The 27,151-nt window shown below is 35.8% G+C and overlaps 1 protein-coding gene, 2 long non-coding RNA genes and 1 other non-coding gene across 5 annotated transcripts in view; 1 reads left to right on the top strand and 3 right to left on the bottom strand.

Annotated features, from left to right (window-relative positions):
- The first annotated feature begins 7,358 nt into the window (after nucleotides 1–7,358).
- Nucleotides 7,359–27,151, top strand: part of LOC112497238 (putative disease resistance RPP13-like protein 1) — an 82,000-nt gene continuing 62,207 nt past the window's right edge. Inside the window, exon 1 of one of the 2 annotated variants that reach the window (XM_052442019.1) lies at nucleotides 7,359–7,606. In XM_052442019.1, the coding sequence (XP_052297979.1) occupies nucleotides 7,502–7,606 (105 nt within the window). In that variant the 5' untranslated portion in view covers nucleotides 7,359–7,501. Of the gene's footprint in view, nucleotides 8,707–27,151 lie in introns of both variants that reach the window. The other variant, XM_052442020.1, reaches the window with a different exon arrangement.
- Nucleotides 10,329–27,151, bottom strand: part of LOC127902573 (uncharacterized) — a 78,359-nt gene continuing 61,536 nt past the window's right edge. Inside the window, exon 3 of the long non-coding RNA XR_008054988.1 lies at nucleotides 10,329–10,745. This is a non-coding gene — a long non-coding RNA (uncharacterized LOC127902573). The remainder of the gene's footprint in view (nucleotides 10,746–27,151) is intronic.
- Nucleotides 17,781–26,141, bottom strand: LOC112496449 (uncharacterized). The gene is made up of 3 exons (XR_008054990.1): nucleotides 25,849–26,141; nucleotides 25,615–25,749; nucleotides 17,781–17,879 (listed from the first exon to the last, which is right to left on the bottom strand). It is a non-coding gene; the product is annotated as an uncharacterized LOC112496449 (long non-coding RNA).
- On the bottom strand, nucleotides 18,802–18,908 carry LOC112496325 (small nucleolar RNA R71). Its single transcript, XR_003062860.1, has one exon. It is a non-coding gene; the product is annotated as a small nucleolar RNA R71 (small nucleolar RNA).

The following is a 27,151-nucleotide window of genomic DNA, read 5'->3' as shown; positions in this document are numbered from 1 at the left end:
TTGAGGGTCTGGGTATCCAATTACTTTTGTACACCTTTACATTTTCCCCATTGCCAATTCTCCACCTAGACCCTTTCTGGATCACTTGCCTCCCCCACAACACACTTCTCCAAATAAAGGATGGTTTTGACCCCAACCTTGCATTCATGAAATCATCATGCTTAAAGTACCTAGCTTTCAAGACTTTTGCCACCAGCGAGTTTAGGGACTGCATAATTCTCCACCCTTGTTTAGCAACTAAAGGTTGATTGAAACTTGATAAGTCTCGGAACCCCAATCCACCCCTCACATTTGCATAACTCATTCTCTCCCATTTCGCCCAGTGAATACATTTCTTTTACCGATCAGCTCCCCACCAGAATTTGGCCACTGCTCTTTGGATATCCTCACAAATCCCTATGGGGATTTTAAAAACACTCATGGCATACGATGGGATTGCTTGAGCAACGACTTTAATTAGTACCTCCTTGCCTCCACTTGAGAAATGCTTGTGTTGCCAGCTGCATATTTTGTTCAAAACCTTGAGTTTGGTCTCCTTAAAAAAGCTCTTTGTCATCCTCCCTATCATTGATGGTAGACCTAAGTACTTTTCATGTCGAAACACCACTTGCAGCTGAAAAATATCTTTAATGGCTGAAATTTGCTCATCTTTAGTGCTCTGTCATTCAGAATGTGGAGGCAGGTAGTGATGACCCCTTGTTTTATCGAGCTCCAGTGCTTCTGAAAGAAAGCCGCTGGCAGTCCATCAGGTCCTGGAGCTTTTGTTGGGCACATCTGAGAGAGTGAAGTTGCTACCTCCTCCGCGGTGAAAGGCATATTCAGATGGTTATTAATCTCTGAGTCAACTTTCGGCTTCACTCCTACAAGGGCAGCTTCTATGTGCATCTCCGAAGGGCTGGATGTTGCAAAAAGATCTTCAAAATATTCACAGAAAACCTTTTCGATCTTCTCACTATCTTCAATCCATTCATCCTGCGAATTTTTGATCCCCCATATGCGATTCTTCCTTTCCTGGATGACGCCTTTAAGTGGAAAAACTTCGTGTTTTTATCACTTTCCTTCAACCAGTCGGCTCGAGATCTTTGCTTCCAGTACACTTCCTCATCCAACAGCAGCCTCTCAATCTGTTCTTTCATACTTCTAAGCTCATTCACTTCCTCAAATTGCTTAAATTGGCCTTTCATGCTTGATAGCTTACTCTTCAACTGATTCAGCTTCTCTTTTCTGCCATTAAATTCCTTCTTGCTCCAAACCAGCAGCTGGGCCATTGAATTGTTAGCTGCTTTCTTGAAAGAATTAACAGGGTCTCTGTCCCTCCAGCTTATACAGTTCATCCACTCCTGCTTCACAATGCTTTTACAAGTTTCATATGGACTCCACATATCCTCATAGTGGAATCTTCGGCGTGATTTCTTCTTATGCCAAGTGAGCTGTGTCCTCTTTTGCATCTCCAGCATAACGAGGCTATGGTCTGAGCACCAGGAATTCAAATTGGAAACACTAAGTTCATAAGAGGATTGCTCCCATCCCTTACTCCCTAAAAACCTATCCAGTCATTCTTCGATCAAATGGGGTCCATATCGCTTGTTGGACCACGTAAAAGGGTAACCTTTACATCTTAAATCTACCAAACTACAATCGTTGACTGCTTCTCTAAACTCAGCCACCATATTCAAGCATCTATCGTTGCCCCCCAGCTTTTCCTTCAAGTTCAGAATTTCGTTGAAATCACCAAAGCATAACCAGGGATAGTTGAATAAACCAGCCAGCCTCCTTAGTAACGTCCAGGTATGCCTTTTTTGCATTGATTCCGGGTGGCCATATATGCCAGTGCATCTCCATTTCTTCCCATTTACCTCGTTAACCACAGCATCTATATGATGATTGCTGTACGAAACAATGCTAATATTACTTTCATGATTCCAAAGCAGAGCCAAACCACCCCCCATTCCGTTTCTTCCTACACTTAAACAGTTATCAAACCCTAGAGATTTCCCCATATTAGACATCTGCACCTGTTTCAACTTTGTTTCACAAACAAAAAGAATATGAGGCTTGTGCTCTCGGAGAATGTCCTTAACAGCTAGGAATGTCCGGGTATTTCCCAAGCCCCGGACATTCCAACTTATTATTTTCATTGTTTCCGGCGGGGCTGGTATCCAGCCTCCGCCGATATCTCTTTCATTGTGACCTCCATCATCTCCATCATTTCCATTGCTGCACTATCCCCACTTAGCTTGATCTTAGCTGAGGGAGAATGTTTTGGGGCTCGAATTGATGTGCCTTCAGTTAGACTTTCTAGCTTTGGTCTTTTGTTTTTTGGGTTTGTCATTCTTGTGTCGCAGCTTGTCCGATTGACATTGCTGGGTTCTACTTGGTTACTCCTCATCTTATTCGAAGTTCGGGCTTGATTCTTCCATCGCCTCCATTTACCCTTAGACTTTTTTGGATATGACTCAGCATTCACCACATCTTCATCCGAACTCATTTGGGCCTCCTCTGTGGTATTGGGCTGGTTAATTGTTGGATCCATTTTAGAGAGCCTCTTTAACTCCTTTCCCTCCAAATTTTCTGTTCCTTTTTGGTTTCCCGCTCTTGGACTCGAGTTTTTAGGATCTTCCTTTTCTTCTGCTGCACCAGCCTGACGTTTGCTATCAGTTTGACGCCATTTCGGTTCCTGCCCCTGAATCATTAATATTTCCCCATGCCCCTCTACCACGTGTTTAAATCCCATTTGCAAGCTACCTTCTTCTTCCTGGTTCTGGGTTAACCCTACCCTATTTTCACCTGTCGGGTTTGGATGTTTGGGATTGTGGTTGCTTGTGTTCTCTGATTCCACCACTTCTTGTTGTGATCTTTTTTGCTCCCTGTTTTCTGTCTCTTTATTCCTCTGACTTCTCATTCGGTCTATCAGTGGGGCTGCTTTTAACCAAGCCCCATATGCCATCTCCTCTTTTGGTTGTCCCCCATATTTTGCACACTCTCTGTACTGATGCCCAATGAGGCCGCAACAAAAGCAATAATCTGGTAACTTCTCATAAATCACTCCAATTGGGATTTCTCCCCCATCTTCTTGCTAAATTTTGATAATATTCTTTAGTCGCTTTGTAATATCTATTGAAATTCTGACTCAGACATATTCGCCGAAGCAATCTCCAGTGGCATCCGTTGCTACATCTTCCAGTTTCCCCATTTTAGAGCCAATTTCACGAATTGTACTAGTATCCATACACATCAGAGGTACATTATGCAGCTGTACCCAAAAAGAGACATGTGAAAATGGCTGTTCTGTTACATTGCCTATCCCCTTTGGTTCCTGGAGTACAATAAGGACACGATCATAATGCCATGGTCCTCCTGCTAGCACTCTTCGTTTGTCTTCTTCTAAGGAAAACATGAACATAAAGATTTTATTCCGCAAGCTTTCAACTTTGACTACCCCTGCTGGACGCCAAGCTTGTTGTAATGCTGCCCTTACACCTTCATAACTAGTGCTCCTAGTAGTAAGGATTTTGCCTACTAGGCAGCCTGCCACAATCTTAGCTCTTTTCCCCTTCATTTTACCCCCAAAAATTACCTTGTCTTCGTCTTCTTCTTCAAGCGTTATGGCACTGCACTTCTTAATTAATTCGTCTGTTTCCATTCTTTTAAGAAGTCTATAAAGGCTTTAATGAAGTGCACCCACCCAAACCACTTGATTTCTCTCCCTAGCTTGACTATCCACCCTTATGTCTAGCAAACTCTCCACACCTCTTCGGAAAGAGCTCTCTCCCACCTACCAAACTCTACTTAAGCCTTCAGACCCTACTTAAATTTGGATTTCTATTGGAAGGAAAGAAAAGAAAGATAAAAGGAAAATTACGCCCAACTAGTGAGCAGTTTCTCGGACCATAAAAGTCCAGCGTCCTCCCCTCTGTTAAGAGAGAGAGAGAGAGAGAGGTCCCCTAAGTTTGTTATTAAAAGCTAATTTTTATTGACATAAAAGAAAGTGACAAAATTTTTTTTTGACCATGACAAAGATTTAAAGGTACTATTATTTAATAAAATCATGTCATGTGTTTCGTAATTTTACTCTCGTAATAATATCATTATCACCATTGATTTATTTCAAATTGGATGTATATGGGAGAAAATTTTATTGGATAGAGACATACAGACGCGCGTTACGTTCGTCTCACTTAAAATTATACGTGGGAGATATGTATTTTTATTGAAGGAAAAAAGAGATTTCATATATTATTAAACCTTTAAATATGGGTACTTCACTCTAAACATAAAGTTGTATGTTAGATCATATCATTATTCATGCTTAGCGATTAAACCGCCAATTAAATTTGTAAGGGTAATAATTGCTGTACATACAGTAAAAACTTGTAAAATTCAAACAACAGGGAATGAAACATCTGTTTTAAATTAAATCGGGATAACTTATACATAAAGCAAATGAGATCATCACCTTATTGCATTATTAGGTTAAAATATCAAGGCCACGACAATGCAGTTGGACAAGCCAAACATTGCTTACTCGCCAACCATTTTGAGACATGATTGATGAAAAAAGAGATTTCATATATTATTAAAAGTTCTTTATCAATTCGGCCTAATAATCACTCAATTGATAATTAAACAAACTTAAGTTAATAATAATCACTCAATTGTCAACACATTAAAACGAGTTAATTTTAACATTATTTTTGTCAGCATTCTGACATTATTTTGTCTCTTTAGCAGTTTTTTTTTAATTTTTCTCTGTATTATTTTTTTTAAATAATTTTTTTCTCATAAGTTAGAAAACTGTTGAAGGTATAAAAAATTTACCAGCAAATTTATATTTTATAAAAGTGAGCAAATATCAAGGATAAAGATATTGAAACAATCATTGGAGGAGTAAATGTTTATGTTTGTGTCTGTATTTATTTTCATGTCAAGTCCCATGTCTATCCTTTGGTGGATTAGATGCTTCTATATTTGTCTTGTTTGTCCAGATTTAACTTATTGTGCTGTGACACATCAAATTCAATCCCTTGTTTCCTTGCTTGTTGAAGATATATATAGGTCATGCTTGGTCCCTTGTTATATCTGTTTCATTACGCCCAATCAAACAAAAGGACAAAACAGAAAAAGTGGAAGGGAAAAAGAAAAAAAAAAGCTCTCTAATAATGTTATCATGATTTTCATCAGTAACACGAACAATTTTTAATTTGGTATGAAAGGATAGATCAATGAAGGGATATCTCATATATATCATCATATCTCATCATACTGCATACATAAAATAGTTTTTAAAGGACAAAAGCACCTAAATACATGATCCAAAGCTTCTATGTGCACTCAGACTGGCTCAAAGGCCTCTATCTTATTTGTATCTTGAATCTCTTTTATTATCCTACAGCATGCATAAGCTTCCAAAAGGTAAAAACACTAAAAAAAAACACAACCTATTAACCTCTCTATGTGTTCAGAGGGGTCCCAAAGGGCTCTCATCTAAGTTGTATCATTGTAACTAGAGGGAGAGGGTTTTGTCTCACGATTTTTAATACCAAATTTTTATACACGTACATAACACATTTTTAATCGTACATTAAGTCTTCTTTTCTTTCCATTAACATACTTTAAATTTACTTTTATTTTCTTCAAAATACTATTATACTTTACTCAAAATCGATAGGGAAAACCAATATTCATAAAATTTTAATAATGTACCAATACGTAAATCAAATTTATTCTAGAAATCATTAAATTAGAGCATTAAAATCTTATTTTGCAAATATGGTTTACTACACTCTAAAATCATAATAAAATATGAAAATGAGTTTGCATATTTCACTCATAGTGACAATGCTTAAACTCGACTATCGTTCATATTCGCTGTTTGGTTCTCACTCGCAGTTTCTCCTAATCAAGGAAACGACATAGTTACTTTTCATAAATGTGAAATACGACTAACTGCACGCAATGTAGTTCAAAACGAACATCTATCCACAACACACAACTCTTGTGTCCATAAAATTACCAAAATACCCTCACATTCATAAAAATAAATGTCAATTAGACATGAATAAAATGATCCTACACCATTTTTTTCTAGTCCTCTTTCTTCAAAAGAATTTCATCAATTAACATTTATTTTTTATGCATCAAATATCCAACATATTATTTTTTTGTAAGAATAATATATTAATTCTCGGTAGGCTTATAACATTCAAGAATATTCATGTTTGCTTTCATTGATATACAACGTAAACAAACAAATTATCGCTTTATTGTATCCTAGATGAATATTTGCTTAATCCATAAGCATAACTTAATCGGTGGGAGCAAATAACGTATTAAGAAAAGTGATATTTAAAACGTACTTTGAAATAAACATTAATTTACTGCAGTTTATACTTTTTTATTATATTAGATTTGTACCATTTTTACCGCCATTTTCTATAACCATAAATATATGTCCCCCACATAATTATCGCATCTTAGAAATTTATAAATATCAATAATATCATTATTCAATCATTTAGAAACATCTAAGTATTTATGTTTAATTTATCTCTCAATTAAAATTAGACACACACACGTGCGTGTGTTTGTGTGAACTCTAGTTAAATATTGATACGTGTATTGCATATGAGCCATAAAGTGAGTTCCAATTTCTACTTCTATTTTCTAAATGTTAGACAGATGTGCGTATCAATGGATTCTCTTTGCTGGGCACTGATTTTCTTTTTTAATTTTTTTCGAATTGCTCAATGATGCTTGGTCCACCCATGCGCAGTTCGTCAAGCAGACAAGCACAAGCATTTGAAGCTTGCTAAATTATTGATGGTGGTAGCTGTTGTTTTTGTTTTCACTTGTAGTGTAATAAAGTGAAGCTTGCTAAATTGTTGGTGGTGGGACAGTTTTTGTTTTCACATTAGAGTTTTTATTTGATTGATAACATATTAATTGTGTTATTATTTTATTATATATATATATATATATATTTAATAAATAAGTGGAATTTACTATATTCGGCTAAAATTTTATTATAATTTATTTTGACATGACATTAATATAACATGATAATTGAAATTATCATTGTGTGATTATAAAAATATTGTAGGACTTTGAAGACAGAGAGAGAAACGTTTTGATAGTTTATGACTTTGAAGACTTGTAAAGCGAAGGTTCGTAGTAGATACATTCCATTTTCCTCTTTATTCAGTATTTACCCGGACACTGGATTAATGTTGCTTGACCCTACAAATATCAACTTGCGATTTTATATTTATTGAATCTGGCAACGAGTGGTGGTGACTGGTGACTGGTGATTGGTGATTGGTGAATTGCTAAATTATTAATGGGTGGTGGGCTCTATTCTGGAATAAACAGCAAGTGGAAGACTTGTTACCTGCATTTTGCTTGACCCTTCACACTTTCTGTTCAATTTTCTCATTTTGCTTTTCAAAACTCAAAATTCTGCTTCTTTCTTTGCGAAAAAAAAAGAGAGAAGAAAGAAAAAAAAATGTCAATCATCGGAGAGGCAATCCTTACGGCGTCCGTTGATTTGCTGGTCAATAAGTTAGCTTCAGAGGGGATTCTGTTTTTTGCACGCCAAGAGCAAATCAAGGCCGATCTGATGAAGTGGGTGAATATGTTGGAGATGATCAAGGCGGTGCTTGATGATGCTGAGGAGAAGAAGACGACTAATCAGTTTGTGAAGAAGTGGCTTGGCAAGCTTCAGGACTTGGCATATGATGTTGAAGACTTGTTGGATGAGTTTCAAACTGAGGCTTTCCGGAGGAAGTTGCTGCTTGGAAATGGAGATCCAGCTGCGGCTCAGGATCAACCCAGTAGCAGTCGTACAAGAACAAGTAAGTTGCGGAAGCTCATTCCTACTTGCTGCACCACTTTTACTCCACAATCGATTCAGTTCGATTATGCCTTGATGTCCAAAATCAAAGAGATCAACGACAGATTTCAAGAAATTGTGACACAGAAAGACTCGCTGGGTTTGAACGTAAGTTCAGCTGGAGGGTCCAAAAAAGCCAGTCAAAGGCTAGAGACAACCTCTTTAGTGACTGGAGCCAACGTCTATGGCAGGGAAACAGAAAAGAAGGATGTTGTTGAACTGCTGTTGAGGGATGATTTAAGCAACGATGGTGGATTCTCTGTTATTCCTATTATAGGTATGGGCGGGCTGGGCAAAACTACTCTTGCTCAGCTTGTCTACAATGATAAGCGAGTGCAGGATCATTTTGATCCCAAGGCATGGACTTGTGTCTCTGAGGATTTCGATGTTAAGGGGCTAACAAAAACAATTCTAAGATCCGTTACCAAGCAGACTATTGATGACAGTGATTTAAATTTGCTTCAAGAGGAGCTGAAGAAGAAGTTATCTGGAAAGAAATTTTTGCTTGTTTTAGACGACGTTTGGAATGAGAATTACAATGATTGGGTTCGCCTCAGCCGTCCGTTTGAAGCTGGAGCGAAGGGAAGTAAGATTATTGTCACAACTCGTAATCAAGAGGTTGCAGACATCATGGGAACTGCCTCAGCTTATCAATTAAAAAAGTTGTCAATTGATGATTGTCTAGCTGTATTTGCTCAACATTCTTTGGCGTCAGATAAGTTATTGGAGGAAATTGGCAAGAAGATAGTGGCCAAATGCGATGGCTTGCCCTTGGCAGCGCAAACACTTGGAGGACTTTTGCGAGGAAAAGATGATAGGTGTGATTGGGAGAGAGTGCTTAGTACCAAGATATGGGAATTGCAAGAAGAGAGATGTGACATTATGCCGGCGCTTAGAGTGAGCTACTATTATCTTTCGGCACCTTTGAAACAATGCTTTGCGTATTGCTCATTGTTTCCAAAGGATTATGAATTTGAAGAGGGGGAGATAATTTTATTATGGAGTGCTGTGGGTTTCTTGGATCACGGAGAGAGTGGGAATCCTAGTGAAGATCTCGGTCGAAAGTTCTTTCAAGAGCTACGTGGAAGATCTTTTTTCCAGCAATCGAGCAACAGTATATCACGATTTGTTATGCACGATCTTATCAACGACCTTGCCCGTTGGGCTGCAGGGGAGACATACTTCACACTGGAGTATACCTCGGAGGTTAACAAGCAACAATGTTTTTCTAGAAATCTTCGTCATCTATCATACATTCGTGGAGATTTTGATGGTGTTCAAAGGTTTGAGAAATTGTATGATATCCAACATTTGAGAACTTTTTTACCAGTGATGTTACATAGTCGGCATGGAGTCTTGGCTCGTAGCATTCTTCCTATGTTGTTCAAACTCCAAAGCTTAAGGGTCTTCTCTCTGCGTGGATATTGCATCGCCGAGCTGCCGGATTCAGTTGGTGATTTGAGGTATTTAAGGCACCTTAACCTGTCTGGAACTGAGATTAAAACTCTGCCTGAATCAGTCAGCAAGCTTTACAACTTGCACACCCTTCTGTTGGAGGGCTGTCGACGACTGAAGAAATTGTGTGCAGACATGGGAAATCTCATCAAATTGCATCATCTCAATAATTCAAATACAGATTCCTTGGAGGAAATGCCACTGGGAATTGGTAAGCTGACTTGTCTTCAAACGCTGGGTAATTTTGCTGTGGGAAAAGACAATGGTTCTGGGTTACGAGAGCTAAAGTCATTGATACATCTTCACGGGACACTTAAAATTTCAAAATTAGAGAATGTAAAAGACGTTGGTGATGCAAAGGAGGCTCGGTTGGATGGAAAGAAGAATCTTAGAGAATTATCGCTTAATTGGACTTGCAGCACCGATGGTTCATCTTCAAGGGAGGCAGAAACTGAAATGGGTGTGCTTGACATGCTCAAACCCCATAAAAATCTGGAACAATTTGGTATCTGTGGCTATGGAGGTACAAAATTTCCAACATGGTTAGGAGATTCCTCATTCTTAAATTTAGTAACACTTAAATTTGAAGATTGCGGCATGTGCACTGCCCTGCCGTCAGTCGGGCAACTGCCCTCTCTAAAGCATCTTACAGTTCATGGAATGAGTAGAGTAAAGAGATTGGGTTTAGAGTTCTATGGGGATGACTCTCCAATTCCATTTCCATGCTTGGAGACTCTTCGTTTTGAAGACCTGCAAGAGTGGGAAGAGTGGATTCCTCATGGATCCAGTCAGGGAGTTGAACGGTTTCCTAAATTAAGAGAGCTTCACATTTTAAGATGTTCTAAACTGCAAGGAACATTTCCAGAGCACCTTCCTGCATTGGAGATGCTTGTTATTGGAGAATGTGAAGAATTGTCAATTTCAATGACGAGTCTTCCAGCTCTTTGCAAAATGGAAATTGGTGGATGTAAAAAGGTTGTGTGGAGAAGTGCAACTGATCATCTCGGCTCACAGAATTCAGTGGTTTGTAGAGATACATCAAATCAAGTGTTTCTCGCAGGGCCATTGAAGCCGCGAATACCAAAACTGGAAGAATTGGAGATAAAAGATATTAAAAATGAAACATATATATGGAAGAGTCATAACGAATTACTGCAAGACATTTGCTCTCTCAAAAGACTGACGATTAGACGGTGTCCCAAAATTCAATCCTTGGTGGCGGAGGAAGAGAAAGACCAACAACAGCAGCTCTGCGAGTTGTCATGCAGACTTGAATATCTAAAATTGAGTAATTGCGAAGGCCTTGTGAAGCTGCCACAATCATCGCTCAGCCTGAGTTCCTTGAGAGAGATAGAAATCTGCAAGTGCAGTTCCCTTGTTTCCTTTCCTGAGGTTGCTCTGCCTTCCAAGTTGAGGAGAATTAAGATTAGAGAATGTGATGCACTGAAATCGTTACCAGAGGCATGGATGTGCGACACCAATTCGTCTCTCGAGATCTTGAAGATTGAGGATTGCCGATCGTTGACATATATTGCTGCTGTCCAGCTACCATCGAGCCTTAAGAAGTTGCAGATCCGCCGTTGCGATAATATAAGGACTTTGACAGTGGAAGAGGGCATCCAGAGTAGCAGCAGCAGAAGTTACACATCATCTCTTCTTGAGAAGTTAGAAATTGAGAGTTGTCCATCTCTGACATGTATATTTTCAAAAAACGAGTTACGTGCCACGCTTGAGTCCGTTGAAGTTGGCAATCTAACTCAGTCTCTTAAGTCCCTTTATGTTTGGGATTGTCCAAAGCTGGAGTCAATAGCAGAAAGGTTGGACAACACATCTCTTGAAACAATCAGTATTTCTAATTGTGAAAATCTGAAAATTTTACCGAGTGGTTTACATAATCTCCGCCAGCTTCGAGAGATTAGCATAGAGGAATGTGGAAATCTGGTGTCCTTTCCCGAAGGGGGATTGCCTTGTGCGAAACTCACGGGGCTGGTGATATTTAATTGTGAGAGACTAGAGGCCTTACCCAAGGGATTGCACAATCTGACCTCTCTTCAAGAATTAAGAATAAAAGGAGGTGACCTTCCAAGCCTTGAAGAAGATGATGGCCTTCCCACCAACCTTCATTCACTTCATATTCGGGGTAATATGGAGATTTGGAAGTCAATGATTGAGCGGGGACGGGGATTTCACAGATTCTCCTCTCTGCGAGAACTCATAATCGACGGATGCGATGACGACATGGTGTCATTTCCACTAGAGGACAAAAGATTAGGGACCGTGCTTCCTCTTCCTGCCACTCTAACATCTCTGCGGATTGAAGATTTTCCAAATCTGGAACGCCTATCTTCTTCAATTGTTGATCTTCGAAACCTCACTGAATTGGTTCTCCGGGGATGTCCCAAGCTCAAATACTTTCCGGAGAAGGGCCTGCCTTCCTCACTTTTGCAATTATACATCTGGAGTTGTCCGTTGATAACAGAGAAGTGCAGAAAGGATGGAGGACAATATTGGGACTTGTTAACCCATATACCTTTTGTTGCTATTAGATGACAAATGAGTTTTTGGTGATTGAACAGAGGACGGCTGAAATATTTTATTGTTAGAGTTATTATTATTTTTTTAAATCGGGTGTGTATGTGTATGTAATTTTAAAATTCAAATCTCAATTGAAAACTATTTTAAATTAATATGGTTTGGTGTCGGTGGGCTTTTTGTATTGTATATAATGGGTTTTTGAATTTTTTTATTAAATGGTGGAATGCTTTAAATTTAAGAAACGGTAGAATAACGTAACGGGTTTGCATTATTCAGCAGAGGAGGACTGTATTAATGTATGAATTAATTAGCCGAGGAGGAGAGGACTTTGGCAAAAATTGTTTTGAAATAGATGACAAATTGGTTTTTGGTGAAATTTTTGATTTGTGAAAGGATGGACGACTGGAATATTTTATTATTATTAGTATTTTCTTTTTTCAAATTAGGCGTTGAAATGGATGGTAAATTGGTTTTTGGTGACTGAACAGTGGACGACTGAAATGGATGGTAAAAGGAGTTTTTGATAATTGAACAGAGGATGACTGCCTTCCTCACTTTTGCGATTATGGATCTGGAGTTGTCCGTTGATAGCAGAGAAGTGCAGAAAGGCTGGAGGACAATATTGGGACTTGTTAAATGAAATATTTTTCACTTTTGCGATTAATATTTTTCACTGTTGTAATAGATGAAAAATGTAACTTGTGAATTGTTGTTTGGTGATTATTTTAAATATTGTGCATATGAAAGTTAATTATTTACACCAAAGGAATTACTAGCTGCCTCATCAGCAACAATATTAACGCACGAGGACTGGACTGTATTACAAAATTGTTTAATTTAACTTAATAGTTTCTGTGCCATTGCTATTAATATTTATAAATATAATTTAATAGTTTTAATTTTTGTTAATAAAAACCAAGCTCATTAATTCTTTTACTATTGTAGGATCAAGATTTATAAAACGCACTTTATTGTTGTTAGCATTATTTCGTCTGCGTATAATCTAAATTGTAAATTGTTAATATGCTGACTATTTTAATATTTGAAAATTATTTTCATTTTGTGTATGCGAGCGTGTGTCTATATACACACACATATTGACATATACAAACGATGAAATTGAAATTATTTTGATCGTGTACAAGAGTAATCTCATTAATTTGCTGGAAGATCTTGGGATGTTGGGTGCTCTTTCTATTGTTATACAGGGTCAGCTTATAATAACAATGATGCACTTTATTACAGCCAAAGTAAATTAAATTTGATTAATTAATAGTAAACCGACCATGATTTACTAAAAGCACTTTATTACTTTATATGAGAAAACAAAAAATGAAAAGAGAAAATAGTACCCCGCTACAAAGCCAATTAAATATGAAAAACAAAAAGCAATCTAAGTAAAGCATTGGCCATACAAATATGGAAAAGGAAAAGGAAAAGCAAACTAAGCAAACACATTATATTTCTCTCATTACGTTTCAGCTTTAGTGGCCTTAATGTCTGCACCAAAAGAATTACCAGCTGTCTCGTCAGCAACAACGTTATTATGTTATGCAGTTTTCAATTGCTAATTAAACACATAAGGACTGGACTGCATTAAAAAATTATTTTAAATTAATGCACTGTAGGCGAGTTCTTGAATTAATTGTTTCTGTGCCATTACTATTAATTTTAATAAATACAATTGATCAGTTATTGAATATCCAGATTCATCAAAACTGTTATAATTCCAAAAGACCTTCGTATTAACACATTAATATGACACGAGGATTATCCTTATGAATTGGAGTGTGATTATTATTATTTTTTTAATGCATAACATATGCCAAAGAAAAAGACTTTATATATATATATATATATATATTTATTAACAATAAACTAAGGATGGCAAAAATCCCTACGGGGACGGGTACTCTCGGAGATTTTTCCCATTCGGGGAGGGTACGGGGAAAATTTTTTACCCAATTTTTTATTCGGGGAGGGGACGGGGATGAGGTGGAATCCCCATCCCCTACCCATTTCCCCATTTTAATTTTTAATTTTAATTTTAATTTTAAAATTACTAATAAATAAATAACAAAATTATAAATATTGTTAAAAATAATAAATATTAAAATAGTTATATTATTAAACTTTTAAACTTAATAAACTAATTAAAGTCTTAAATTTTTAATCCAAACCACAATAATACAGGAGAGAGCTGCCTAATTATAATTTACAGTAGTTCTAATCCTAATTTGTATCCTACATTAGCTCGAATTGCTAGAGATATTTTGGCAATTCCAATTACAATAGTTGCTTCTGAATCAGCTTTTAACACCAGTGGTAGAATTGTGAACCCACACCGTAACAAACTTCATCCAAGCACATTGGAGGCCTTAAGGTGCTGTCAAAGTTGGTTACGAGCTTACAATAGCAGTATGAGTTTATTTTATATTGTAATTATATTATACAGTTATTAATATTTGCGTTTATAAGTTACGTTACTTATATCATTTTCATTGTTTTAGGTTTGAAATCTGAGGCTAGCTCTCAATTTGCCACATTTCTCGAGGAAGAACAGGAAGAGTAGGAGGTAAATAGTTTTATTAAAAATATTAATTAAGTATCTACATTTATTTTATTGCCGATATAAAAATAATTTTTTTTCTTTTTATTGTAGGATTATGAAGATTGAGTCATTGACAAAGATAATTATTTTAATAATTTATATTTTGAATGTGACTTTGAAATGGATCATTATTAATGCAAGGTATATTTTGAACTTTATTTTTATCTGAATTTTTTATTTTAATATGATTAATTTAAAATCGAAAATAAAAAAAATGTATTAGACTATTAATTATTCGGGGACCGGAGACCCTCAGGGATCCCCTGTTATTATTCGGGGAGGGAATGGGGATTCACTTAAACAATTCTGACGGGGACGGGGAGGGGACGGGGACGGGGAGATAACAAAATATCGGGGATGGGTATGGGGAGATTGGTCCCCTCCCCTCCCCTCCCGTCCCCATTGCCATCCTACAATAAACCAAGCGTATTAATTTCTTTTAGTGCTGTAGGACTAGGGATTTATAAAAAGCACTTTATTGTTGTTAATACATACAAGCCATCCTCACAAAAACCCATCAAAGTACAATAAACAGAACATCCAAAGAGAAACGTCTCAAAACAAAACGAGGAAAAATCATAAACGAATAGCACATCAAGCAAAGCAAGCACTTCTTCCTTTAATCAATTACATTTGAGCTTTCAGGGCGTTAATATCTTCACCGGAAGAATTACTAGCCTCTTCTTCAATGTTGATGACCTTAGGCTGCAAGCTTTGGCACTGTGATCCTCAGAACCCCATTTTCCAAATGAGCATTAACATGTTCCAACTCAGCACTCATTGTATTACTTCGACTTTTGTCCATCTCCCCCTTCAATGTCAACACAAAAGTCTGGCTGCCCAGTAATTTTCATTAAATATATCATCTACTGCAGATGCAGATCTCAAAAAGTTCTTCATTTTACATGTACATCAATAAGTAGGTCAGGTGCAAATATCTCGGGTCCAGTATATATACGAGTACATCCAAACACGTATGTTTACATAAAAGGACTAGATGAATAACAAGCACGTGCAGCGTAACTCACATCAACAACACATTCCATGGTCAAGTTGGATAAACAGATAGATAACATGAGAATCAAGATTTCATCAAATCAAATAAATTGACAAATCCAAAAATACATTTAACTACTAGCGGGGACAGGATGCAAAATGAATAAAGGACAGCATTAGATAAAATTTCATATTACAGTATTTGTCCAACAGACAAAAGAAAGACCACAAAAACAATACAACTTATCACAAATAGCATGAAGTGGAAGTAGTCTAAAGAAATTCTAATGAGGATAACAGAAGACAAGCAATTGGTCCATAGATCTCTACATATTGAGAACAAAAAATAACAAGATTGTTTCATACGTTATTTGTTACAAACAAGTAAATGACCAATAAATTCACTCCTAAAATAATATGAATGCTCCAAGTTCACATGCAAAGAAATTGAAATAATGCATCAGGGGAAACAGATCCTAGGACTTCACGTGCAAAGAAATTGAAATAATGCATCAAGGAAAACAGAATCTAGGACAGACAATACAAAAATTACTTGTCTAGAGAAGTAAAAAAACAGATGAGTGGTGAAGGTTTTCTCACATGAGCATTTAGTGGAATATGGTGGTACATTTTCATGAAGTCAGCAATCAGATTCCTGAATCTTTTGCTTCCAGCTGGTGGCTCATATGGGAAAAAGGAATGCTCCTTTAGAACACTGGCAAGATAAGCTAGGAATGGAATTTTCTCATCAGCAACCAAATCATATTCGAAAGATAAATCCAAAGAACTGCTGATCTCATGGAAGCCATTTTTCAGGAACTCAAAAATTTTCTTAACCTGTCCATAAATAAAAGTTGATATCATTTTAGCTCACTTCCCTCGTCAAAGCAATTACCAAGAACAAGCTACAAACATTAAGGAGTTACAAGCTTTTCATATGGCTCAACTATAGCCTCTAAGACTATATATACAGATCATGAAGAAGCTAGAAACATCTCCCACTCACCAGCTGCCTTCTGGGTTTGTTGTAAGAAACCCAGAATTTTCCCGCCTTACAACGGTCAGTCAATAAGTGACCAAAACAACTGCTAAATCCGTATTAAGTATGTCAAATCATGTGAAGAACATGTGATTCACTTACTGCAAGTAAAAGACAATACACAGATGTCATATTCTCCTGTTTCATCCAGAAACCAACAGGGCATGCACAATCAAGGATACAAACCGACATGTCAGAAACTTCTAAAACTCATTTTTAAGCTCACAATTCAACACATCTCTTTTAGGATCCTTTTCGATAATTTTCAGTTTTCTGACAAATGCAACATAATATGGTCATGTCCTACAGTAACACAAAGCAAAAATGCAGCTTTTATATTTTTCATACTCAGCCAAAGTTGTTGAACATATAAATACTCATGTATTCCGTGTTCTTTATTAAATTAGCATGATTGGACATAATTAAAATGAAAATCGGATAATTATGATGATTGTATTAGTTAGCCAGATTGGTGTTATTTTGACCAATTATCAAGGAGAACATTCAATTATATATAATATGTCCTTTGCATTTTCTCTTTTAATTAAAATCATAAAAAGACTTGCAATATAGACCATGTATCTATTATGTTGTTTATGGGAGTGAATTGTTGTTGTTTTCGTGATTGTCAAATATTTTCTCTCTCACAAATGAAAGTGCACATGCATTACCTAGATGATAATTAAAAGACCAAGATTATATTGCCATCATAATTAACAACTAACAATCCAATTTGATCCAGTGTCAATTAATTTTCAGTTTCTTATATTAATTTCTTTTTCAATATATATAATGGCAATCTCATGAGCTGAATATGTTAATTTCACTGTATTAGGCACCTTTGTGATATTTTATTAGGCACATTCTCGTATAGATGGATCATATTCTTGCGCAAATTTCAAATAAACACACCAAAGAGGGACAGACTGCATCAGAAAAAGCAATACTCAGCTGTCTTCACTTTCAATGAACTACTATGATGAAAATCTCCAGATATGAAATTAACAACTTCTTCTGTGATTCTTATTGTCATCATCAAGGACTTTATTTACCACAAAGGAGATGGAAACAGATGATATAAGATGCAATTGAACTTTGATATAAACGAAAATGCTGCTCTTCAGCACATTTCTTTGGTTGAAAATGATTCAACTATTAAATTTATGTATCTAGCAAGAAGATTTCTTTTTTTCCCCACCTCTTTTTGTGCATGATGAACTGTTAACACCTCTTGGTAGTAAATCAAAACAAGGTGAATCCAGTGAACTCAAATTCTGTAGGCATAAAGAGAACAAACCAGCTAATCAGAAACTCCTCTTTCGTAAATCTTCCCAACTCCCAAAAGAGCCTCAGGTCTACAAATTAAAGCCAAATATAAGCAAGAAGCCGATTATGTAATTATCAAAGTATACATTAAGTTTTAGGTCACGGTTATGAAAAACCAGAAAAAAGTATGAAATCTTAACAATTAGCTGAGGCCAACAGAAACAACATCAAACATTGTGTTAGAGTGCAATTTATGCACTAGTTTTGCATTATTTACTTCCCTTAATATCAATGTTTTGCACTTAATAATAGTGATTTACTTGTGTTTTACTTTTGTAGGTGCAATTCTATTGATTGATGATAAAATTGAGCTATAAGATGATGTTTAAGGATGATTGTTCTCTTGGAGAAATTATGAGCGTCAGAAGAACTTTGTTGATAAGGCGTGGGCGCGTGCTGTCAACTGCGGACCTGCAGTTTTTAGTTTAACGTGTTTTGTATTTTTGGTTATTTTTGTAATTACGAATTTAATATTTCAGATATTAGGATTTTATTTTAAATAGAATTCTAAAAGAGAAGAGAGAGAAAGTATTTAAGGGAGGAATCTATTGTGAAAAAGAGGGAATTTTGGATTGGAGAAAAAGAAAGAAACCCTAGATCTAATTTTTCTCTTCTCTCTATGAAGAGCTAAACCTATTTTTCTGGTTGAAGGAATATGTAGACTTGGAGGTAAATTTTGAATTAAAGTCTGGTCTTATTCACTTATTACCCAAGTTTCATGGTTTTGCAGGTGAAGATCCTCATAAACATCTTAAGGAGTTTCATGTTGTGTGCTCAAGTATGAGGCCACAAGGCGTGACTGAAGAGCAGATTAAGCTGCGTGCTTTTCCGTTCTCTGTAGATGGGCTAGCTAAAGATTGGTTGTACTACTTGCCTCCTGGATCGATTACAACGTGGAATGGTTTGAAGAAGCAGTTCCTCGAGAAGTACTTTCCTGCTTCAAGAGCTGCCAACATCAGAAAAGATATTTGTGGGATCAGACAACTTCCTGGGGAGACTTTGTATGAGTATTGGGAGCGATTCAAACAATTGTGTGCCAGTTGTCCTCAGCATCAGATTTCTGATCAACTTCTTATTCAATATTTTTACGAAGGACTATCATTGATTGCTAGGAGTATGATAGATGCTGCTAGTGGAGGTGTGTTGGTGAACAAGACTCCTACTCAAGCAAGGGAGTTGATATCAAATATGGCTGCCAATGCACAACAATTTGGCAGCAGACAAGATGCCACCTTAAGGAATGTGAATGAGGTAAATATTTCTTCTGTTGAACAACGTTTAGATAAACTCACTTCTCTTGTGGAAAAGTTTGTTGTAGGTAATGTGCAACAGGTGAAGACTTGTGGTATTTGTTACAATATGGGTCATTCAACTGATATGTGTCCTACACTTCAAGAAGAACCCGTTGAACAAGCCAATGCAGTTGGAGGATTTCCAGGCATGCCTCAGAGGAGGTATGATCCTTATGCACAAACATACAATCCGGGATGGAAGGATCATCCGAACTTCAGCTATGGCGTTAGGCCGCCAGGATTCCCACAACAGCATCCACCAAGACAACCAACACCTCCACAGTCAAACTCTAAGTCAGGTATATCTCTTGAAGAAATTGTTAAATCACTTGCAACTAACACTCAACAATTTCAGCAGGCAACTACAGTAAGCATTCAGAACTTGGAGAACCAAATGAGTCAATTGGCGACTACAGTGAGCCGTCTGGAGTCTCAAGTATTAGGGAGATTGCCTTCACAATCTGAGGTGAATCCAAAGCAAAACGTTAGTGCTGTCATCGTTAGAAGTGGGACGGAGTTGCAAGAGCCTAGTAAGAAAGTGACAAAGCATGTAGAGGATGAGCTTGAGAAGAATGAATTGATGCCTAAATCTCAAGATGCACAACCCACCAGAGCGAAACCCCTACCTATTGTGATACCTCCTCCTTTTCCAAGCCGGTTTACAAAATCCAAGAAGGAGGAACAAGAGAAAGACATCCTTGAGACATTTCGCAAGGTTGAGGTAAATATTCCTTTATTAGATGCTATAAAACAAATACCTCGATATGCTAAAGTCCTTAAGGAACTGTGCACCTCCAAAAGAAAATTAAGAGGAGATGAAAAAGTTCACATGGGGGAGAATGTTTCAGCAGTTCTCCAAAAGAAACTACCTCCTAAGTGCAAGGATCCAGGTATGTTTACTATCCCTTGTAAAATTGGTAGTGTTAGAGTTGAAAAGGCTATGTTAGATCTAGGAGCTTCTATTAATGTCATGCCTCGTTCCATTTATTCATCTTTGAATATTGGTCCATTAAAAGAAACTGGTGTGATAATTCAACTAGCTGACAGGTCTAATGCATATCCTGATGGGGTATTAGAAGATGTCTTAGTACAAGTTAATGAGTTGGTTTTTCCTGCTGATTTTTATGTACTTGATATGGAAGATGATAACTCCTCTAATTCTGTCCCAATTTTACTAGGAAGACCTTTTCTTAAGACTGCTAGGACTAAAATGGATATACATAAAGGGACTCTCACTATGGAGTTTGATGGAGAGGTTATAGAATTCAATATGAATGATGCCATGAAATATCCTAGTGAGGAACATTCGGTATTTTCTGTGGATGTTATTAACCTTATAGCGCAGGAAATTTTTTACAAGGAAAAGACGAAGACATTTCATGATAGAATGATTTTGAGAAAGGAGTTCTCTGTTGGTCAAAAAGTTCTTCTTTTTCATTCTAAACTTAAACTTTTTCCGGGTAAATTACGTTCTTGTTGGGTTGGACCTTTTATTGTTACTAATGTTTTTCCTCATGGTGCAGTTGAGATTCGGAGCCCGACCTCTGACAGAGTTCTTAAGGTTAATGGTCATCGCTTAAAACCTTTTTATGAAGGTTTTTCGGTGAATATTGTGGAGGATGTGGCTCTCGAAAGTCCAAATTATGGAGATTGATGCATAAATGTGTCTAGCCAAAGACATAAAACAAAGGCGCTTTTTGGGAGGCAACCCAAGTGATTTATTTATTTTGGTTTTTGTTATATCTTCTTTTAATTTTGATTCAAATTTTTTTAAATAATGTGTTTGCTTATTTTGGTCAGAAGAAAATTTTTGATAAGGCGTGCCCACGTCTTAACTAATAAGTACTTCTGTAATTTTTAAAGTAAAATAGTTTTAAGGCGTGCCCACGTGCTTATTAGAAAAGTACTTCTGAAATTTTTAGTGTCTCAAAGTGATTCATCACTAAAAAAAAAAAAAAAAAAAATTTAATTTTAATTGATTTTATTTCATTTTATTTTATTTATTTATTTCTTTTGTTCTTTCTTTTATATATATATATATATATATATATATATATATATATATATATTTAAAAAAAATCAAAAAAAAAATCATTGTTAAAAAAAAAAAAATTTATTGTTCACAAAATCCCTAATTTTCCAGAAATTGTTTTCTTCTCCAGCCGTTTGCAGCACGCCAGCAGCAAACCAGCCAGCCGGAGAATGCAGCATCAGTCGCGCGCAACGCAAGCACCAGCAACGAGCACGCCCCGCAACGCAACTCAGAACCAGCTCTCGCGCGCAACAGTCCCGCAGCAACACAGCCACGCAGCAGCTCTCGCGCGCAACGCAGCCACGCAGACAGCATCCTGCACGCAACCAGCAGTGCGCAACCAGCCCCAAGCCGCGTAGCAAGCTCCAGTCGAGCAGCAATAGTCCGCAACCAGCCTACGACCTACATTCCAGCCGCGTGAATCGAAATCCGTGACAAGATGGAGCATAATTTGGCCGCATACTTCAAGAGTGTGGGATTTATCCCACCATTCCCGCCAAGCCCATAGACGTTATGAGGATCAAAGCTCACAATTCAGGGAAGTTTTTGCCTTTAATCTTTTATCCTTACGCTTTAATTTTTATGTGAGCTTTGATTATCTTACATTGGGGACAATGTAAGTTATTGGTGTGGGGGAGGGATTTTTGCATTATTGATGCCTGGAATTATTATTTTCACTCTACTCATCTATTTTCATTCTACTCATCCTTAAATGATTTTGGAGTTAGTATGCTTCATATATTATTATTTTTCTTTTCTTTTCTTTCTCATTACTTTTTTCCCATCTATCTCAAATTATTTACATCTATTTTTATTCTATCATACTCTCTCATCACTCACATTTTATCTTTCACTTTTCATATTACTACATACATCTTTCTCACTTCTTATCATTTTTACCTTTCCTTCACTCATACCTTCTTCCCATTCTACACCACTATTGATGGTTGATTCATTTGAAGAGTGTACATGATTTGATGGCAAATTTACCAACCTTGTGAGGATTTGAGCCTATGAGCAACCACTTTGCTCTAATTATTTTTATTATGTGAATATCAATCTTAGTTTGTTTATTCTAGAACTTGCTTTGTTATGCATGTTGAAGCCACATTACGGGATTTTTTTCATTAAAATGATAAGGGCAAACCATTTACCATTTTTCTATTCTTGCATTTTCTTTTTTTTTTCTCTACCCGAAGACCTTGATTTACTATCTTTGTTTGAGCCTTAACCATTACCCATCTAATTCTCTCCGTCTACTTAACCATTTTTCTTCTTTTTGAGCCTCAATTTAAGGAGATTTTTGGACTCATTGTGTGGATATATTTTGTATATATTTTGTTGCTCTTTCTACCTTGTATTAAAGTTTCTCAATTAGATCAACAAGCATTATGCTTGAATTAAATTGTGCAAGGTTCATTTCTTTTGTTTGATTCAAAAAAAAAAAAAGGAAAAAGAGAAAAAAAAATAGAAAAAGAAAAATCAAAAAAAAAAAATCAAAAAAAAAGAGAAAAAGAAGAAAAAAAAATGTTTACATTCGTGGTGACTTGAGTAGAAATAAGCATTTTGATATCATAAGTTCATTCAATGAGTTCATTCTTCTCATTTTGATCTTTTTTTCTTTCATAGACCTTTCTTTTTCATTTAACCTATTTAACCCCATTACAACCCTTTTAAGACCCTTAGATTTTTGCATTTTATTCATGTTTTGTGGATTGAGATGTGATATATGAGCAAGCTTATGGTAATAGCATTCTTTGATTTGATTTGAGTGCATAAATGATACCCTAAACACTTTGAGTGCATGGAGTGAAGTCATTGAGAGGGTTATTAAATCTTGTTGCACTTGAATTTTGAATGGATCTTCTTGGTCGTTGAATGTTCTTATTCTATCTTATGAGATTCTATGCTTTAAAAATCCTTGTCTCTCGAATGTTGATCGACTTAATTTCTTGAGGTATGCTTGCTTAAAATTGTTTTTGGATGAGTTGAGATGAGAATTTAGTGGAGATTTGAGATTAGTCTTGAGTTATATGCTTGAGGACAAGCATCATCTTGGTGTGGGGGAATTTGTTAGAGTGCAATTTATGCACTAGTTTTGCATTATTTACTTCCCTTAATATCAATGTTTTGCACTTAATAATAGTGATTTACTTGTGTTTTACTTTTGTAGGTGCAATTCTATTGATTGATGATAAAATTGAGCTATAAGATGATGTTTAAGGATGATTGTTCTCTTGGAGAAATTATGAGCGTCAGAAGAACTTTGTTGATAAGGCGTGGGCGCGTGCTGTCAACTGCGGACCTGCAGTTTTTAGTTTAACGTGTTTTGTATTTTTGGTTATTTTTGTAATTACGAATTTAATATTTCAGATATTAGGATTTTATTTTAAATAGAATTCTAAAAGAGAAGAGAGAGAAAGTATTTAAGGGAGGAATCTATTGTGAAAAAGAGGGAATTTTGGATTGGAGAAAAAGAAAGAAACCCTAGATCTAATTTTTCTCTTCTCTCTATGAAGAGCTAAACCTATTTTTCTGGTTGAAGGATAACGAAGCTTTGATTCATCACTACTGTGAGATCTTTCTTATGCTTTAATTGTTTTATTACTTTTTGGGTATTTGTTTATTCTCTGAATTAGTTTTATGATTATATTTGTTAATTAGGTAATTGGCCACTATTTAATTATCAACTTAATCTATTGTCAATTAAAGGATTCATCGTATGAAGAATTTAATGTTTGTGACAAATAACATAGCAGAGAGTTGTGTTGTGAGAATAAACAATCTAATTTAAATGAATCATCATATGTGTTGATTAGGATTTGGGTCTCTCTGGTTTTTCAGGCTGTCAATTGATTAAATCCTATGATCGTATCTAGGGTTGTCTATTGATTAGGGAAATATCCAACGGTCGTACCTTGGTTATCAACTAATTAAGGAGAGATTGGCTATTAGAGGGTCTCAGTAGCTATAACCGGTCTATTCATAAGTAATAATAATATATATTTGAATCAATGATCAGTAGTCGAATCAAGCTGAGTTAATTCCTTCAACCAGAGCTTTCTCCAATTTGAATTAAAACTTTAATTTGCATTCTTGTTATTTTAATTTGATTTTTATTATTGTCAACAATTCCCCCATTTTACGTTTTACGTTTCAAAAGGATTTAAATAATTACCGATCTCTGTGGACACGACCCTGCTCAATCACTATACACAATTTATTTAGAGTAGGAATTTATTTTTGTTGGCTTCGACACCCATCACATTGTGAATAATTATCTTCCTCAGCTAACTCAGCAATCAAATGTCTATGTCTGTAAACATATAAGCTGTTTCTTCTCCCATCAATTAAACCCCAAAGAATAGAACTCCCACTATAAGGATTCCCTTCTCCAAATTGGTTCTCTTTATCTTTCTTTAATACCTTTAAGCAGGTTTTCTTCCTTTTCACATTAGCAAATCTTAACATCAATTATTAAAATACTCCAAAGTACAGAGCAAGATTAGTGTTTCTTACAGAACTCGAATTAACTAAGAGAAGTTCATCCATTGAACTTTGTCCATGCACTGATGACAAATTTTCAGGAAACAAAACCATTAAAATCTTCGACTTATTATCGAATGATGTACGAACTTATTGAAATAAATTAACAGCGGTAATTATTTGTCTTACCTAAAATGCAAATTCTATCTACCATAATAGCATATTTTTACTAACACACATTCCACTCCCAAGTTAGCTTCAGATATTAATTCACTTCCTATTTTGATAGCACTAAAACTATGTATTATTCGAGTTAGGGTGAATAATTACACCAAAAGTAAACACTTAATCCTGATCTGCTTGATTGTCAAGAAACAACAGGAAAAGGAGGGAAAGAAGCAAAAGAGAACAAAGTGAAAACAAAAGCTCACTGGGCTCACAGAAAAAGACAAAAACATAAATTAATTTAAACTACGACTCCGACTTCGTTTTTGCTTTCTTGGAAACTGAATCCTGAAAATGATCCACACTCCACCCAAGTTTTCTCAAGACACTCATTGGTTCCTCAGAACACCCAACTAAGGTGGACCCAACCAAAGTCTATTGCATTGTTGAATGAAAGTATGAAATCTTAACAATTAGCTGAGGCCAACACAAACAACATCATACATTGTGATTAAATATCTTCCTCAACTAACTCAACGATCGAATGTCTAATTCTGTAAACATATAAAGGTGTTTCTTCTCCCATCAATTAAACCCCAAAGAATAGAACTCCCACTATAAGTATCCCCTTCTTCAAATTGGTTCTCTTTTTCTTTCTTTAATACCTTTTAAGCAGGTTTTGTTCCTTTTTACATTAGCAAATAATGAACATAAACATCTATATCTCTAAGCGAAAAAAATATTTGTTCAAAAAATCGAAAACCACTGCAAAAAGGAAATGACAGATACCCAGTTGAAATAGAGGCTTCATCTCTCGCCCATTCTTGCCACCTAGCAGGAGTCAATGGAAAAAATCTCTTTCATCGCTTCCCTAGCTTGTCTCAGCTTCTCTATCTCACCCAGTTTTCTCAAAACCTTTATATACTGAAGAAAAAAAAGCCATTTTTATCGCAACCCAATTAAGAAACAACAAGCAAATGAGTATCCACAAAATCACTGAATAAGTATGCGAATTGAAGTTACTTGAACATGGGTGTCGTAATTGGAAGGTTCATTGGACAGCTGATACTCTAGTTTTGAAGCTCAATGTTCTGTTTTGCTTCGTCTTCTGAGTTAGAATCCGAGTCGGAGTCAGAGGCATCGCTCGGGTCCAAAGAGTTGTCTTTTGTTTTTGTTTTAGGGTTGTGCTTAACGTTGGGCATGGCCGTATCTTCATCATCATATTCTTCTTCTTCTAGGATTGTTGCTAGGGTTTCTTCTTCACTCTGTTTCTCCCGTTCAGTGACTACTGGTTTCTTAATTTTATGCAATTTTTTTTTCTTAACGAGAAAATGATAAATACCTGGAGTGGAAAAATTTTGTTGATGTCCCTCAATTTTGATTAAAATACAAATAAATTCATTTATTTTTGGTCAAATTAATGAATGCCACGCATGTATCTGAAATAAGCACTTGCCTGAGTTCTTTTCATTGCAGTAATCACCCTAATTTTCTCCTTAATTTCTCTTTTCTCCTAGTTTATTATACTCCTATTGAATAATGGAGTAAAGAAGAAGAAAAATTAACTATATGATTTTTTTCTTCTTTTTTTTTTGATAATTTAGGTAAAATTTATGAGTATTTATATGAAAGAAGTGATAAAGGTAATTTGTGCATCATATGAAAGAATGCTATTGATGTTACCAATAGCATTCCTTTTATTATCTTTATTTTTCTTAGTACACCCATAAAAATATTCGTCGCACCAATATTAACCGCCTTTGCTTTCCCTATTTGTTGATAATATCATTTTCCTAATCTTATTTTCCATAGTTATCCAACATAAAAAATTTATATTCGTTAAAATTTGAAAAAAAAAAATTGGACAATTGAGATTGCTTCTACATATTCGTAGAGCAGTTATTTGTGTATATATGCAGGCCATGTTTGTGCAAAAAATTAAAATTTAATGAGAATATTCTACACATGTATTTGGTTTTTTTATTTGTTTTTCAGCAGTTGGTTATTCTCATAGAACCTCCTCGAAATCTAAGTCAAAGAAATAGGCTTTTAAATGAATTTTGATGAAGAGTGTTCTATACATTAAGGTTTAAGAATTTTACATGAATGTGTGCGCTCTACATGAATGTCAAAAGTATTATTGTCCTATTTACTTATATTGAATCGTCCTTATTATTATTTTTTTTTGAAAGGAATTTCATTAAGCAAAAATCGAATTACAAATTATTTAGCAACCATGGAGGTGGAACAAAACTCCACACTCGAGAATCTGTCATAGAATATCCTGCCCTCAGAACAGAGTGAGCAGCAACATTCGCAGATCTAC

This window comes from Citrus sinensis, chromosome 5 (genome assembly GCF_022201045.2).
Source record: "Citrus sinensis cultivar Valencia sweet orange chromosome 5, DVS_A1.0, whole genome shotgun sequence".
In the NCBI taxonomy this organism is placed as follows: Eukaryota; Viridiplantae; Streptophyta; class Magnoliopsida; order Sapindales; family Rutaceae; genus Citrus; species Citrus sinensis.
The sequence above is the reverse complement of the archived record's forward strand: the minus strand, read 5'-3'. Positions and strand labels throughout refer to the sequence as shown.